The 16,810-nt window shown below is 42.7% G+C and overlaps 1 protein-coding gene across 1 annotated transcript in view; it reads right to left on the bottom strand.

The window, feature by feature from the left end:
* Positions 1-808: 808 nt before the first annotated feature.
* Positions 809-16,810, bottom strand: part of LOC145405852 (G-protein coupled receptor GRL101-like) — a 140,037-nt gene continuing 124,035 nt past the window's right edge. The window contains exon 9 of the mRNA XM_080277108.1: positions 809-1,215. Within this exon, the coding sequence (XP_080133234.1) occupies positions 809-1,215 (407 nt within the window). The remainder of the gene's footprint in view (positions 1,216-16,810) is intronic.

Raw genomic sequence — 16,810 nt, forward strand, 5'->3', positions numbered from 1 at the left:
GCTTCGGTGTGTAAGAACTGTCACTGCCTGCATAGCCTATCAAGAGTTGCCGCTGTTGTATTAGTCATTAGCGTGCATTCGTACTAATATTTGGTAATAATGTCCTTCAAGAAAAAAATTCAGTGCGATATTTTTACAACTCTCAGACATCTTTAATTTCTTCATAGTCTTTTCCATACTGGCTTTAAAAAGCTAATTACAATCGTAACACATTACTCTGGTTAAGCGACCATTCTGTGTTATTACATTAAAAAGGCAAGATGACTGTCTTTTCGTCATTCAAGCATCATTGTCTTTAGCGTGAAACTTAGTGCACTCAGTCTGCAAGTTTAATTCTAAACCCATTTATTCGGAGCCGAAAACATAAAAAGGAGAACACAATTAGCTGCACAGAACAGTCTAGTAATAAATGCATAGTTAATTGGAGGGGGGAAATGGCACCTGTGCGGAGCCAGCAGTGACGCGTGTGTCCTAGAGCATGGGAATGAAGCACACACACACACACACACACACACACACACACACACACACACACACACACACACACAACAAAAACATATAATGAATCTGATCCTAACAGTCCGGTGACCTTTTTATTGTTATCTTCAGGAAATTGCATTTGATTTCGGTGAAGCTTTTCAGATAAGGAAGAGATGTCATATATAACATTCAACAACCCCTCCAAATTAGATATTTTTTCTAAGATGAATAAAATCATCTAAGAGTAGCAAGAAAAAGTCGACTTTGTATAGAACAAAACATTACCAGTTTTCCACTGTAGCACCACAAAATGCAGTAATTCATTTCCCTAATCGTAGCGATGATCGGAGAGATTCCTTTTCCTGTTGAGCTTGGCCACTCCTTTTCTGGTTGCGGGGAGTGTTAGTGTGGTGGTGAGCTCTTCCAGAGACACCAGCTCCATCTCCCCTTGCTCTGAGTCCTGATGACTCCCCTCTGATACTCTGGCATACACGGAAGCGTCACTTGAGTCAGACCCGTTCACCACTGCCAGCTTTTGCCTGGTGCTCAATGGAAGTCTCGTGATCGGGGACGATGGTTGGGTGTAGTGGGTGACGGTAGGGCAGCTGCTCGGGGAGTACACACAGACAGCAGACTTGGGGTTGAGAAGGCGGACCTCAGTGTCGCCCGTCTGCCCAACTTCGCTGACTTCTGAGCTCATGCGAATTTGACGTGATGACGTCAATCGGCTGCGAACTGTTTAAAAGAGGAAATCAACGTTATCTTATACGTCTGACTGTGACTTGGATGATAGGAGGATTTCGTTCATCTATAGCTATGACAGGCTTGGCAGTGCTCTTGTTATCCCATAGTACCTAATTTAAAAACCTGAACGGCTCTTGCCAACGACTCATTCAATTTTTATTTAAATGGGGTCGTGATGATGATGATGATGATGATGATGATGATTTTCTGTTTCACAGCCTTGCGATTCTGACTGAAGATACTGTACATAATGTAGTACCCAAACTGTGATGATGGAGTATATATAGGGGACCTAATGGAAAGGGGATAGCACAAGGTACCCGATGTCGAGAGATATATTTTACAGCACATGCATAACGTGCATTTAATGATAGGCATGTAAACGATGGCACACAATGGAAACTAACGCCATAAAACTTTACCTTCATAAAACGCTAGTTTTGGTGATCAGGATGAGGATGGTGAAGGTGATGACGACGAATGAGAAACGATGATGATGGTGATGATGAAGGGCCCCTATGTGACACAGACAACTGGAACAGTATGATAATAGATCCTACCCACCTTGTGTTACTGGAAATGATACAGCATGATGATGATCATGGATTTTATTCATTGTTTGTCATGTAGAAGTGGGAAACGATGATGAAGATGAAGACTGATGTACAGTATAGTTGGCCAAGTTTCCAGCTTCAACGCTTTCCCTGTGAAAAGTCTGAACTTTTGGAGTTTCGAAAAATGGATCGTCGAAACACTCACAGCAAAGGGGAGAGAAGTACAGAAGGATGAGCGGAGTTGACGGATGGTGAGTACAGACGGAAGGAAAATGGTGGAGGGCAAGAAAATTACTTCCGATGATATAACATATATGATGAAACTATAATATAAATGACTTGGACTTTATTATCGGGCAGTAATGTATTACTGGAAACTTGTGATGTGCAATCCATTCTATGTTTATTTACCGTAATGAATTGCGGATAAATTTCGTGAAATGATCACGCTACAACCCTTACCCTCCCCTCCAAATCACCCACCCATCCCTTCATGCAGCGCATAAGAAATCGTCCACCCTGCTGTTATTCACCTGCATTCCATTCACCAGTGCGATTACAAGAATGTTGTGATGCCTGTGAATATGGTTTCCTTTATGATGGGGTGCGTGACATGATGACTTACGGGTTTATTCGATTGTAGTTAGCGACGATGCATAGTATGTGCAAATGCAACAAACACCTGTTTAACGTCAGCATTTAGTATTGTTCACTGAGAGAAGGAATATGAGAAATAATGTGTGTGTGTGTGTGTGTGTGTGTGTGTGTGTGTGTGTGTGTGTGTGTGTGTGTGTGTGTGTGTGTGTGTGTGTGTGTGTGTGTGTGTGTGTGTGTGAGAGAGAGAGAGAGAGAGAGAGAGAGAGAGACTTGTGTCCCTATCCTGTGCTACAGTGAAAGAGTCGCAATGCCTCTTGACTTAGCTCTAGCATAAAACCAGCTGTCTGTTGCTCGAGCGAGTAGGTTTGTGGGTGGATGGGTGATGTGAGTTAGTGGGTGGGTTTGGATAGGGAGGCCGATAGGATGAATGGTCGGGATGGGGGCTGGGGGGGAGTAAGTGTGAGCAGGGTGGCTGGAGAGGTAGCATGGGTAGAGTGTGTGGGCGGACAGTTGGGGAGGGCAAAGTGAGTGAGTGGACAAGGTGGGATGGATGGTTGAGGTGGGCAATGTGGATGTAGTGGGGGAAGTGAGAAGGGTGTGGGTGGTTGGAGAGGATGTGGTGAGTGGGTGGGTAGGAAGAGTTGGATGGGTTGGGTACGTTGGTGTGGTGGTTGAATTTTGAGAGCGAAGTGGGTGTCTTTTGAGTGGGTGGGTTGGCTTTTTGGATTGGTAGGTGGATGTATGGCTTTCCAGAGGACAAGTTAGGAGAATGACTTTTTTTTTTTTTTTTTTTTTTTTTTTTTTTAAATGTGACCGACTCTGAGCATAGGCTTCACAGCCTGCTTTCAAGGCCCAGTAGTCCTCCTCCGTACCACACACCTCTACATGTCACCACTTCGGCGCTAACACCCACCGTCCATACTGAGTACATGCTAGGGCTGTCTCATACAGGACTGGTGTATTGGTATTAGCGGGGGTATTTTTACGACATGTCGGCGGGTCTTCTGGTCGATCAGTAAAGTCTGATTTTTATGAAATTCAAATCCTTAAACTGTTCCCTGCCCCAGCGGGATTTGAACCCGGGTCCATTAGGACTGCAGGCCAACTCTCTACCGATTGAGCCACCGCCTACATATGGATGTGTGAGTACGGACATGAGTGGTGGGCCGGTGGATAGGTAGATGGGAGATAATATGGTCTGCTAGGGAAATCGTCTGCGAAGTATATAGGTCCATAGTTGGAATGGTTTCATGTGGGAAAATGTCCTTTTTTTTTTTTTTTCAATTCAAGGAAGAAGGAACCAAAGGCCAGGAGCCTGCAAACCGTTCGCTCCAAAAAACAAACAAACAAACACAAGAGAGCCAAATTCAAGATCCATTCATTTCGAGACGCCTGGACAAACTGCGTTTAAAAGACTGGAGATCATAGGAAGTAGGAAATAAAGACAGAGGGAGACAATTCCAGAGTTGCCCTGTTGCATAAATGAAGGACTGGTAGTAACGGTTAACTCTTACATTAGATAGTTGGACAGAAAAGGGATGAGAGTTTGTTGCTAGACGGGTGCTACACGCCGTCGTAGAGGTGGAGGGATGCAAGCAGACAGTTCAGAGGTGCAGTGACCATTGAAGTAACGATAGAAAAGAAGATAAAGATGCAACAGTGCGGCGAAGAGACACAGGTTGAAGGGATCCAGTAAGAGGAGAGTTAATGAGACGAAAAGCCTTTGACTCCACCCTATTCAGAAGAGCTGTATGTGGGGAGCCTCCCCACACATGAGAGTTGTACTCTACACAGAGGCGAATAAAACCCGCGTATAGAGTCAACAATTATGCAGGGGTAAAGAAGGAATGGAGTCGGCTTAGCACACCTAATCTCTTGGAGGCAGATTTTACAAGAGATGTAACATGATCTTTCCAAGATAAGTCCCGAGTGAATGAAACCTCAAGCACGTTCAAAGATGATGCAGGATTGAGCTGGCATTATTAAACATTAGTGGGTACTCCCGTGGAAGATTTTGTCGGGTTGATAGGTGTAAGAACTGAGTCTTTGATGCATTAAAAACAAAAAGATTGTTTTTACCCCAGTCAGAGATACAAGTCAAGTCACATATTAGGTGTGCCATAGCCTCATCCCTTGTTTGTTGAAGTAACTGCTGAGACGGACGTTGCGGGAACCGAATGGAAAGGTGAAGGGTGGAATCACCAGCATACGAATAGATAGGGTTAGATGTACAGCTTAGAAGGTCATTGATGAATAAAAGAAGAGAGTTGGTGATATGACAGAACCCTGAAGAACGCCACTGTTGATAGATCTTGGAGAAGAATGATGGCCGTCTACAACAGCGGCTATAGAACGACCAGAAAGGAAGCTAGAGATGAAGGCACAGACAGAAGGATAGAAACCGAAAGAGGGCAGTTTGGAAATTAAAGATTTATGCCAGACGCCACTGAAAGTCTTTGAGATGTCAAGTGCAAAGACAAAGCTTTCGCCAAAGTCCCGAAAGGAGGATGACCAGGAGTCTGAAATGTAGGTGAGAAGATCGCCAGGGCAGCGTCCCTGACGCAACCCATACTGACGATCAGAAAGAAGGTTGTGATGGGAAAGATGCTTTAAAATTTTTCTGGTAAGAATTGACTCGAGAACTTAGGAGATACAGGATGTTAAAGCAATTAGACGATAGAGGGTTAGGAATGGTCACCCTTCTTTGGGACTGGCTGAATTAGAGCAAACTTCCAGCAAGAAGGAAAGGTATAAGATGATAGACAAAGGCGAAAGAGTTTACCCAGGCAGGGTGTATGCACAGTACCACAGTTCTTCAGGACAACAGGAGGGACTCCATCTTGCCCATATGCCTTGTTAGTATTGAGGCCAGTGATGGCAGAAAATACATCAGCTGAAGAAATTTTAATGTCAGTATGAGGAAGTCAGAGGGGGGAAGTGATGGAGGAACAGCACCGGAATCGTCTGAGGTGGAATTGGAGGAAAAAGTCTGAGCGAAAACATCTGATTTATCAGTAGAAGAAATAGCTACATAGCCATGAAATCAGAAAAGAGGAGGGAAGGGTTATGAGGTAAAGTTGTTAGAAGGGTTTTTGGCAAGCTGCCAGAAGGATCGGGAAGAATTCAAGTTCGAGAGTTGAGAGCATTTAGTACGGATGAAATTATTTTTAGCAGAGTGAAGAACAGACAGCACGATTCTGGGCAGAATCATAAAATTATGTGATTAAGGGGTGGGTTGACTGTGGTGCCTTTTATAGGCCCTCTCCTTGTTGTGGACAGTATTAGAACAAGCGTGATTAAACCAAGGCTTTCTTGCATTAGGCAAAGGATATGAGAAGGGAATGTATGATTCCATGCTTGAGAGAATAACCTGGGTAATGCGCAAGGCACACTCAGATGACTTCCGGCCATGGAAACAATAATCATTCCAGGGAATATCAAAGAAGTACCGCCTGAGGGCTTCCCAATCCACAGCCCCAAAGTGCCAAAATCGACATTTCTTTGGAGGGTCCACAGGCCGTACTGGAGCAATATAACAAGTTAAAGTAATGAGGTCGTGATCGGAGCATCCCAACGGAGAGGAACGATTAACAGTGTAAGCAGAGGGATTAGTTGTAAGGAAGAGGTCAAGTAAGTTGGAGCTCTCTCCAGGGCGGTCAGGGATACAGGTAGGGTGCTGTACAAGCTGCCCTAGGTCAATAAGGATAGAAAGGATGTAGTCTTGTTCACCAAGTGGATCAGTGAAAGGAGAGGAGAACCAAAGGTAGTGGTGAGCATTGAAATCTCCTAGAACGGAGATTTCAGAGAAAGAAGAAATGGATAGAATGTGTTCCATCGTAGACGTAAGATAGTAGAAGAATTTTTCGCAGTAAGTAGAATTAGGGGGTAAATAAACAAAGCAGTTATATTTAATTAGAGAAAGACAGGAAAGCCGAAGACAGAGAGTACAGAATTCAGAAGAATCAAGTTCAGGAACACGAGAGCAAGATAGGTCGTTGCGTAGATATACACAGCAACCACCTTTAGTTTTGAAATAAGTATAGTGTAAGTAGGAGGATACAGAAAAGGGTTTCCTGTCAGTTGCCTCAGACAGCTGAGTCTCAGTCAGGAAGAGAAGGCGAAGTTTAGAGGAGGAGAGGTGGTGCTCAACGGAGCGAAAGTTAGCAGAAAGGTGGATATGTCTTTGGAGAATGGGCCCACGTGGAAATAGATTCTGTGGGAACAATAAGTTCACGTAGGACGTCGGTCCATGTGATAAAATAGGTTCGGTCCATGTGATAAAATAGCTTCATGTAAAGATTTAAGGTGTCCCCATCGCAAGAAACTAGGCCCATGGGAGAATAAACGTTTCGATTCATTCATAAAGGTTCCAATATGCTTCCATGCATCAGCTTTGGTGACCTAATAGCAGAACTCCACGCTATCTCTGCTCAGTCCCTTATCCCTGAAGCCGCACTGTACGACCTCTTCTCGATTTTTTTCAGTCTGCCTCTCGTAACATTCACATCTCTCACCTTCTGCATCAGCTGTCATCCTCCATCATAACCACATGCTCAGAGTATCTCAATCCACCCCTTCCCATCATGCTACTAATATATTCAAGTCTCTTCCTTCCACTCAGTGCTTCATTCGCAGTCCTAACCTCCCTCCTCCCCACCCAAGGCCAGTCATTCAAGGGCGCACTACGTGTCCATCTATCTAATCATCATCATCTTTGTACGCTTGGGCCTGCAAATATCCTCTTCCTTTCCTGCCCAAGTATCACTACTGCATACAAAAATCCCTAGGTATGGAGGGAGAGCCCTCTCAATGTCAGGAGAGGCAGCAAGTCCACGTAGGAGAAATAGGGTCATGGCCGAAAGCAGGCCCAAATGGAATGGAGAAAAATGGCAGAATAGCCATAGGGAGGAAGATAGGTCCATGGGATAAAAAGGTCCATGGGAGAAGGTAGTTTCATGAGGGAATATCGGTATATGGGTAAAAGGAATCCATGGAGGAAAATGGGTCCATAATTTGAAAATTGGTCCATATCATGAAAACAGAGTCAATGGGGAAGGGGCCCATGAGACAAAATGGGTCCAACAGGGAAAATAGGTCCATGGAGAAAAACGCGCCACTACAACGAGAAAAGGTCCACATGGAAGATAAATGAGTGGGGAGATAACCTCTATGTGGTGTAGCCGAAAACGGATTTATGTGTTGTTTAAAACAATTAATCTGTGTGGTAGAGCTGGTGAAACTTATGTCAATAATTAGATGCAATATTTTTTTATAAAAGAAGTACAAGAATGTTCCACTTGTCATTTTATTCATTCCAAGTGAATGAATCCCTAAAGAACACCAATATACATTCGCACTTATGAGAAGTACTATTGTACTGCCACACAGAGACCTGATTAGAGGATTTTAAGTAATTGTTTACATACAAGCGGCAAGTGACTAACGTATAATAAACTAAGCTCGGGTTACTGGAACTCAGCTTCCCGTAACTGACAAACATTAGAGGAGATCAATACAGTTAGCAATATGTTTCATTTCAGAAAGTGTTCCATGTTTATGGTAAAATACTTATGTCCATTGTTTAACCTACATATTGAGTTAATATTCTGTCCTGAAGAGGAAAACGAATGATTCACCACATAACTTATCTCTATGAGTTTATGGCTGCTTAGGAAGCAGACAAAGATGTTGTTATAATGTAACAGTTAGACTAAGCAGTCCGATGTCACTCCAACCTTGAAGAGGAAACAAATATAGCTAGTTTAATGAGCTCAAATCCTTGTCCTTCGCGACACTGGCTTAAATCTATTTGTCTCTACGAGTTTATGGCAGCTTAAAAAGCAGACTAAGTCGTTTAGTGTCACGTCAACTTTGAGTCACATCAACCTTGAACAGGAAACAAACATTATTAGATTAATAAATACATATTGTCGTCCTTTGCGACACTGGCCTTACACTGTGGGCCTCAGGCCTCTAATTAACAGATCATACCTTATTTCAACAGCGTGACAGTGCTCGGAGCACAGGATGGACATAAGATGGATTTGAAGACTTGCTGAAACTGGAAATACGAGTATGACTGATTTGGATATATTCTTATTGAAAATGGCATAACTTTAATAATAAATCATTGTATATATATACAATAATAGAAGATTGTAAAACTGATTCAGAACTCCGTCTGCATCCTTCTTTCATTACAGCCGGCAGGCAATCCGTCCACTTCTCAATATCTTCATTTTTGCGTCCAGTTTTGTAATGCAAGAGTTATCCAATGTTCCCAGCCCTTCATGTGCCCAAATGACCAGCTTTGGAATTGTCATCCTTAAGTTGTATTTCTCCTGCCTTTAAAGTAATGGATGGAAAATCTCAAGATAAATATATCTTGGTTTTGACCATTCATTTGGCAAGTTTCTTCGGGAAGATAAGTGTTACATATTCTGGATCTATCTGTTTTTCATTATAATGATAATAGCCATCCACCCATCCATCATCCAATCCTACGTTGCCCCATGAGAAGCGTAGGAGCCCGGGGCTATGCAAATTGGTCCTGACATTTAAGATGAGAGTGACCAGCCTCACTCATCCCTGAGTGGCATTACATGAGTAATAAACCCCAAGCATCCCTTCGATATAAACCTTCACCGGCTCAGTCCGATTGAAGCGCCGTAATTACACAGTAGACCACCAGGCTCCAAAATTTGGTTATATGGTTACCACCAAGCGTAGTAAATGGTTTCCTGGTGAACAGGAAACCATTTGGCTTGTCACTCAGTGCAGAGTCACCCACAGGCAGATGGAAGAGGAAAGAATGAAGGAAAGAAAGATAGACGAGGGAGAGTAAAGTCACCCGTAGGCAGAAGGACGAGGAAAGAATGAAGGAAAGAAAGACAGAAGAGGATGAAAGTAAAGAAGGATGGAGGAGAGGAAAGGGCAGATATCCGAGAGCAGCACTACATCGAGTGAGTGGATGGTGGGCATCCCTACTTACCACCACTGATAATAGCGGTGTTGTAAAAAGTACCCAGTCTCAGAACTTAAGCTATGGAATTATTACATTAAAAAAAAAAATGCTCATGTAAAAAATAACATTATCATGAAGTGAATGTACTCAAGTTGAAATACAAAAGTATCTTGTACAAAAAACATTCAAGTACTGGAAGTAAAAAGTAACCACTAATTTCTCATCTAACTTAAAGCAGTAAGCTAATTGACTATTTGGTGCTGGAATTGTGACACTGTCAGAAATGAGGAATGCTGTGTAGAGGCTGAAAAATAGGAAGGCATCAGTTGTTGATGAGATGTATGTAGGGATGAATAGAAGTAAAAAGAGAACATTTAAGTGTTAGCTGGAAATAGGAAAGAAAGATTGGATGACTACTATTGTACCAGTAAAGTGGAAGATGGAAGGCTGTGGTTATGCTTGGTACAGATACAGACGTGATCTGAATAAATGGAAAAAATATCACCCTATACGGCTACAGATGATTGTACGAAACATATTTGGATGAAGAGTGCTAGAGAAGGTAAGGAATGACCCGGAACGTCTGGTGAGTTATAAACACAGCGGCTCTAGAAGTGGCTGGGGATGTGCGGAACAAGTATATGAAATAAAACACACAGTGGAGAAATCTTGTGAAAATGACTGAAAGGTATTTAAGGACTGACAGATCATATTAATGCTGCTACGACTTTTGATGATAGTGACGAAACCTGTGTAAGGGTAGGTGGAAACTGAGTGGGTCGAGATCAATCATGGAGTGCGATAAGGTGCGTAAGGTTAGCATGGATATTCAGTGTGTGTGTGTGTGTGTGTGTGTGTGTGTGTGTGTGTGTGTGTGTGTGTGTGTGTATATAGAGAGAGAGAGAGAGAGAGAGAGAGAGAGAGAGAGAGATTTTATATATACTCGTATATATATACTCGTATATATATATATGTGTGTGTGTGTGTGTGTGTGTGTGTGTGTGTGTGTGTGTGTGTGTGTGTGTGTGTGTGTGTGTGTGTGTGTGTGTAAAACGAGAGAGAGAGAGAGAGAGAGAGAGAGAGAGAGAGAGAGATTTTATATATACTCGTATATATATACTCGTATATATATAAATGTGTGTGTGTGTGTGTGTGTGGAGAGAGAGAGAGAGAGAGAGAGAGAGAGAGAGAGAGAGAGAGAGAGAGAGAGAGATGATGATGAACAATAGATGATGGAATAACTTAAATCTGATGTATGCAGATGAGTGTTGCCTGTTGATAATAAACACAAGGTTTCCAGACTGTTGCAATTTTGTTGAGGTCTGTGAGTGTTGGTCTGTGATAATGTGATAACTGTTGATATATGTGGTGTCTGTTGGTCTGTGAGTGTAGGTCTGTGATAATGCGATGACTGTTGATAAATGTGGTGTCTGTTTAAGAAGCCGATTCCCTTTGCGATGTGATGGTGAATAGAGAGAATCTAGAATTGGCATGAGAGTTTGCATTTTCCTTCTTGCAATAACAGAAAATAGAGGTAAATGTGCAAAGAACGTGGAAAGCAGAGTAGCACAAGGAAAAATGTGATTGGTGCATTCAGGGCCTTGGTACTGAACAGAGGTCTGAGTGTGGGAGCTGCAAGAGGACTGCATAAAGGTATTTTAGCTCCCACACTAGGTATGGGTGTGAGATTTCAGTATGGTAGGAGAACAAAAAGTCATGAGTAAGAGCAGTGGAAATGGGGTTACTGAGGAATATACGCTAAACGCGTTAGTTAGGGTGTAGAAGATTATGATTAGTGGGAGACGTGGAGTTAGGAAGTATCTTGACAGCAGATATGAAGAGAGTGCTCAGAAGGTATGGTTGGTTGAGAAAAGATGCAAGTAGGGTAATGAAACGGGTATCTGTGAGTCTGACGGTGGGAAGAGGCGTAGTAGACCAAGAAGATGGTGGATCCATGTGGTAAATTAGTAGGCCTATGTAAGAAAGCGAGGTATGGAGTTAAGTGAATTGACGGGAGTGAGTGAACTGTCGGATTCACCTTGCCTGATAAGTAATGTTAATCACTCATATTGAAAAAAAAAAAAAAAGTGCCGATCTCCATCCCCGTGAGGTAGGATCAGGATTTCAGGAGTTTGAATTGCAAATGAATAGGTGTGTGTCCCTTTTCAGTGAAGATGCTGTTCATTAGTTACCTTTTCTAATTGATTCTTCTCTTTTCTTTCTTTGTGGACCCTACCCCACCCTACCCTTTAAGGGGGAAAAAGAAATCGGAATGATGACAGTAAAGCGAGAGACACGTGGTGACTATAACATTGCAACAAGTCTCACTTACACTCATCGTCAATCGAATACTTTCTTCATCACTTCTTATTGACTCTCGCACACTCCCACATTCACGCACTGTCACACACCCGCCGAAATTCATACGCCGTGACTCTTACGTATTCGCTCAACTCAGATTCAGATTCACTTTGTCATTCCTTTCTCTCGCTCATTCTTGAACTGAGTGTCACCCATACCCATTTTCACATTCAAACACTCTCACCCGTATTCATTCACACTCACTCTGCCACTTTCATGAATTCACTAATCCTCATCCCAGTTTACTCTTACTCACTCCTGATTTTCACTCAATTCCACACTAATACCAGTTGTTACTTATTTTCACCTTTCCATTCATTCATTTCTAAGTAGATTCATGCATCCTCATGCTTACAGTCAGCTATCCACTCTCAATTTTGTACACCATAACTCACTAATGACTGACTTTCCCTCTCTCTGGCAATGTCAGTCATACCCACTGTCACTTATTCCCACACTTTTCCTTTTTCACTTGCTCATTAACATTCGTTTTCATCACTCACAGAAATGCTTACCGACACTAGATAAACATTATCACATTCTCGTGCTCGTTCAATCACTAACTCTGTCTCGCAGTACTTTCATTTACGATTCCTCAATCTCATTCAAACGTTTATTTTCTCTAAAGCCTGTCTCGACTTACACTTAAGTTTTTTTAATGCAAGGAAGAAGGAACCAAAGACCAGGAGCCGGCAAACCGTTCCCTTAAAAAAAAAAAAAAAAAAGTCAAATTCAAGATCCGTTTATTTCGAGATGCCTAGACACACTACTGTATGTTTGAAAGACTGGAGATCATGGGAAGTAGGAAATACAGACAGAAGGAGACAGTTCCAGAGTTGACCTGTTGCATAAATGAAGGACAGGGAGTAACGGTTAACTCCTGCATTAGAGAGTTGGACAGAAAAAGGATGAGAGTTTGTTGCTAGACGGGTGCTACGCGCCCGTCGTAGAGGTGAAGGAATGCTTCAGTGACCATTGAAGTAGCAACAGAAAAGAGATAAAAATGCAACAGTGTGGCGGAAAGACAGAGGTTGAAGGAAGCCAGTAAGAGGAGCAGAGTTAATGAGACGAAAAGCCTTTGACTCCACCGTATTCAAAAGAGCTGTATGTGGTGATCCTCCCCACACATGGGAGTTGTACACTATACAGGGACGAATAAAGCCGTGTATAAAGTCAACAATTGTGCAGGGATAAAGAAAGTACGAAGTGGGCTTAGCACATCTAATCTCTCAGAAGCAGATTTTACATGAGATGTAATATGATCTTTCCAAGAAAAGTCCCGAGAGAATGAAACCCCAAGTATTGTTTATGGATGATGCAGGATTAAGCTAGATATTTTTTAACATTAGTGGGTACTCCTGTGGAAGATTTTGTCGGATTGATAGGTGTAAGCATTGAGTCTTTGATGCATTAAAAACAACAAGATTGTTTTTACCCCAGTCAGAGAAACGAGCCAAGTCAGCCATTAGGTGAGTCATAGCCTCATCTCTTGTTTCTTGAAGTAACTGCTGAGATAGACGTTGTGGGATCGGAATGGAAAGGTGATGGGTGGAATCATCAGCGTATGAGTGGATTGGATTAGGTGTACAACTTAGAAGGTCACTGATGAATAAAAGAGAGTTGGTGATAGGACAGAGCCCTGAGGAACGCCACTGTTGATAGCCCAGGAGAAGAACGGTGGCCGTCTACAACAGCAGCAATAGAACGACCAGAAAGGAAACTATGGATGAAGGTACAGATAGAAGGATAAAAACCGTAAGAGGGTAGTTTGGAAATTAAAGATTTATGCCAGACTCGATCGAAAGCCTTTGAGATGTCAAGTGCAATGGGCAAAGCTTTCGCCAAAGTCCCGAAATGAGGATGGCCAGGAGTCTGAAAGGTAGGTTAGAAGATTACCAGGGCAGCGTCCCTGACGGAACTCATACTGACGATCAGAAAGAAGGTTGTGATGGGAAAAATGCTTTAAAATTTTTCTGTTGAGAATTGACTCGAAAACTTTTGAGACACAGGATGTTACAGCAATTGGAGGATAGTTAGAGGGTTGGGAATGGTCACCCTTCTTTGGGAGTGGCTGAATGAGAGCAAACTTCCAGCAAGAAAGAAAGGTACAAGGTGATAGACAAAGGATAATCACTTTACCGAGACAGGGTGTCAGCACAGAAGCACAGTTCTTCAGGACAACGGGGGGACCCCATCAGCCCCATATGCCTTGTTGGTAGGCTACTGAGGCCAGTAATGGCAGGAAATACATCAGCTGAAGAAATTTTAAGGTTAGCCATGAGGAAGTCAGAGGGGGGGAAGTGATGGAGGAACAGCACCGGAATCGTCTAAGGTGGAACTGGAGGAGAAAGTCTGAGCGAAGAGATCTGCTTTATCAGTAGAAGAAACAACTACAGTGTCATCAGAGTAGAAAATAGGAGGGACGGATGATGAGGTAAAGTTGTTAGAAAGGTTTTTGGCAAGGTGCCAGACGGAGCGAGAAAAATTCGAGTTGGAGAGTTTAGAGTATTTAGTACGGATGAAATTATTTTTAGCAGAGCGAAGAACAGACTTAGCACGATTCCGGGCGGAAAAATAAATGATACATTTTTTCTCCCGCAGACGCACTCTCATATTCATGGTATGAGGCGGGAAGGCATGGTTTAACAGAACCTGCGAAACTTATGCTACCCTTCTCACTAGGCTGGCATGACCGATAAATGGGTTTGATAAAATGATATACAATAATCAGGTCTTATATTTGCAAGTAGGCTAATATTACGTTATCGGGAGAAAAATATCGAGAATATAAGTGTAGAAGAAAGAATGGAGTTATTGAGTGTGAGTCTGTTATGGTTTTGGAGAAAATAAGAGTTTGAGTGAGACAGGAATAGTGAATGAATATACTGCGAGACATGCTAAGAAAGATAATCACATCATTCAGTAGACCAACCCTGGAGTATGCATCAGTAGTCTGAAATCTGCGTCTCAAAAAACATATAGATAAGACTGAAAAGGTACAAAGGGCTGCTACAAGGTGGGTACCAACCTTAAGGGATCTAACCTATGAAGAAAGACTGGAAATATTAAACCTACCAACATTACAAGAGAGAAGGTAAAGAAGAGACATGATTATGCTAAATACATGCATCACAGGAAAAGAAAATAGACATAAATGAGTATATAACCTAAGGGGAAGCAATAGCAAGAGGACACTACATAAAACTGCACAAAAAAATAGGTGATAAAGAAATAAGGAAATTCAGTTTCCAAAACAGAGCAATTGATTAGTGGAATGCACTACAGAATGAAAGAAGAGCATTCGGGAGTCAAATGCTAATCGCTCGCCAGAATATGCTCTTGGCCAAATTACAAGCCCTCCACCTTGGGGACAAGAGGTGCCCCCTCCCCTGGGGAGGGCAGATGGAGGCTCCTCCCTGGAGGGGGCCGGCCGCCGGTGGGTAGGGCCCCACCCAGGGGGGCGCCGCCCCCCTGGGTGTCCTTGGGGAGGGGTCCTCCCGGGGGGTTGGGGATGGGGCCCTCCCGGGGGGGCCCGGGGGCGGGACCCCCTCTTGGAGGGACCGGAAGATTTTGGCCATATCTTGATACCCTGATTTCATGATGATAGCATAGGCCGTTCATGTGATATAATGGTGCTAAAGGCAGGCGATAAAAGCAAGCTGACCTTTGGCAGCCATTTTGGCAACCTTGACCTTGACCCCGTGTGTCCATTTTCAAATTCATTCAAGATTTTGGCTATATCTTGATACTCTGAAAGTTTCATGTTGATAGCTGTAGCAGTTCAAAAGATATAGTGGTTCTAAAGGCAGGCAATAAAAACTAGTTTACTTTTGGCAGCTTTTTGGTGACCATGACCTTGACCTCAAGTGCTCATTTTCAAACTCGTCCAATATTTTGGCCATATCTTGATACCCTGAAGGTTTAACGTTGATAGTTCAAGCCGTTCATGAGATAACACTCTCTCTCTCTCTCTCTCTCACACACACACACACACACACACACAGATGTGGGTAAGGCGGGCGATAATGAAACAGGATGTCCCAAACTATTCATAAATTTAAGGATATGTATGATAAAAATGGTTCATAATACGGAACATTAAGAGCTTGGCTCATTGCTGTAACGATACAATTAGGTAAGACCGCATACACGATTATGCTGCTCCATTCTATTCTTCTGTACTACGTAACTTTATTTAGCACCTTACTTATGTCATTTTTTTCTGTTCACAGCTTTTCAGTCCGTTCCTGTTTATCCGTTCAACATTTCCACATTTCGCTCTCGTAGCTTTTTTATCCCAGTTTACATAAAATGCACTATTATTTTACACCATCGATCCAGGTTATGCCAGATGTTCTGGAAGCGGTCATACCTGTACCTTCTAAGGTTCTGTCATACTGACAAGGTTTCATTTCTCTAAGACAGAGTTGGTAGTAAAACCACTTAACACATCATGGCCACTCGATCACAAAGAAAATCCCATTTAGGGGCATCAGTATATTCCCGTAAACACAGTGTTACCTCATCGGCCATTACCATAATACGTTATAGGGAAAAGGAAAGTCGATATGAATGGGTGGGTGGATTGTTTCGTGGATGAGGGAGGGTAGAGGATGTGGCATGAGTACTGTAGCGAAATCACTCCGTAATTCATTACCTTATATACGCATAGAATGGCTTGCTCATGTAGCCTACCATAAACTTGTAGTAATACCTTATCGCCCAATAATGTTGTTCAAGATTTAAAAAAAATATTTTTTCATCATATTGTATATGTTATATCAATGAAAGTAATTTTCTTGCCCTCTTTCGTCTTTTTTCCCTCTGTACCCAAACTCTTCTCATCCCCCTCACAACCCGACAACTCCGCTCATTCCACTGCAACCCTCTCCTCTTTGCTTTGAGTGAATCGGCGATCCATGTTTCGAAACTCCAGGAGCTCAGACTTTGCACAAGAAGAGAGTTGGCAACGTTGTGCTAAAGCCTGAAACTTGACTGAGGAGGAAGGACAATATCTGAGAAAACTAAAACTGCAGTTTTAGTGTGGAGTGAGAGCAGCCCGGACGGCCATTCATTAAAAAAAAAAAAAAACATTGACACACATCACACT

The sequence above is a fragment of the Coenobita brevimanus genome, chromosome 68 (assembly GCF_032717465.1).
Source record: "Coenobita brevimanus isolate Jiangsu-jjx chromosome 68, ASM3271746v2, whole genome shotgun sequence".
In the NCBI taxonomy this organism is placed as follows: domain Eukaryota; kingdom Metazoa; phylum Arthropoda; class Malacostraca; order Decapoda; family Coenobitidae; genus Coenobita; species Coenobita brevimanus.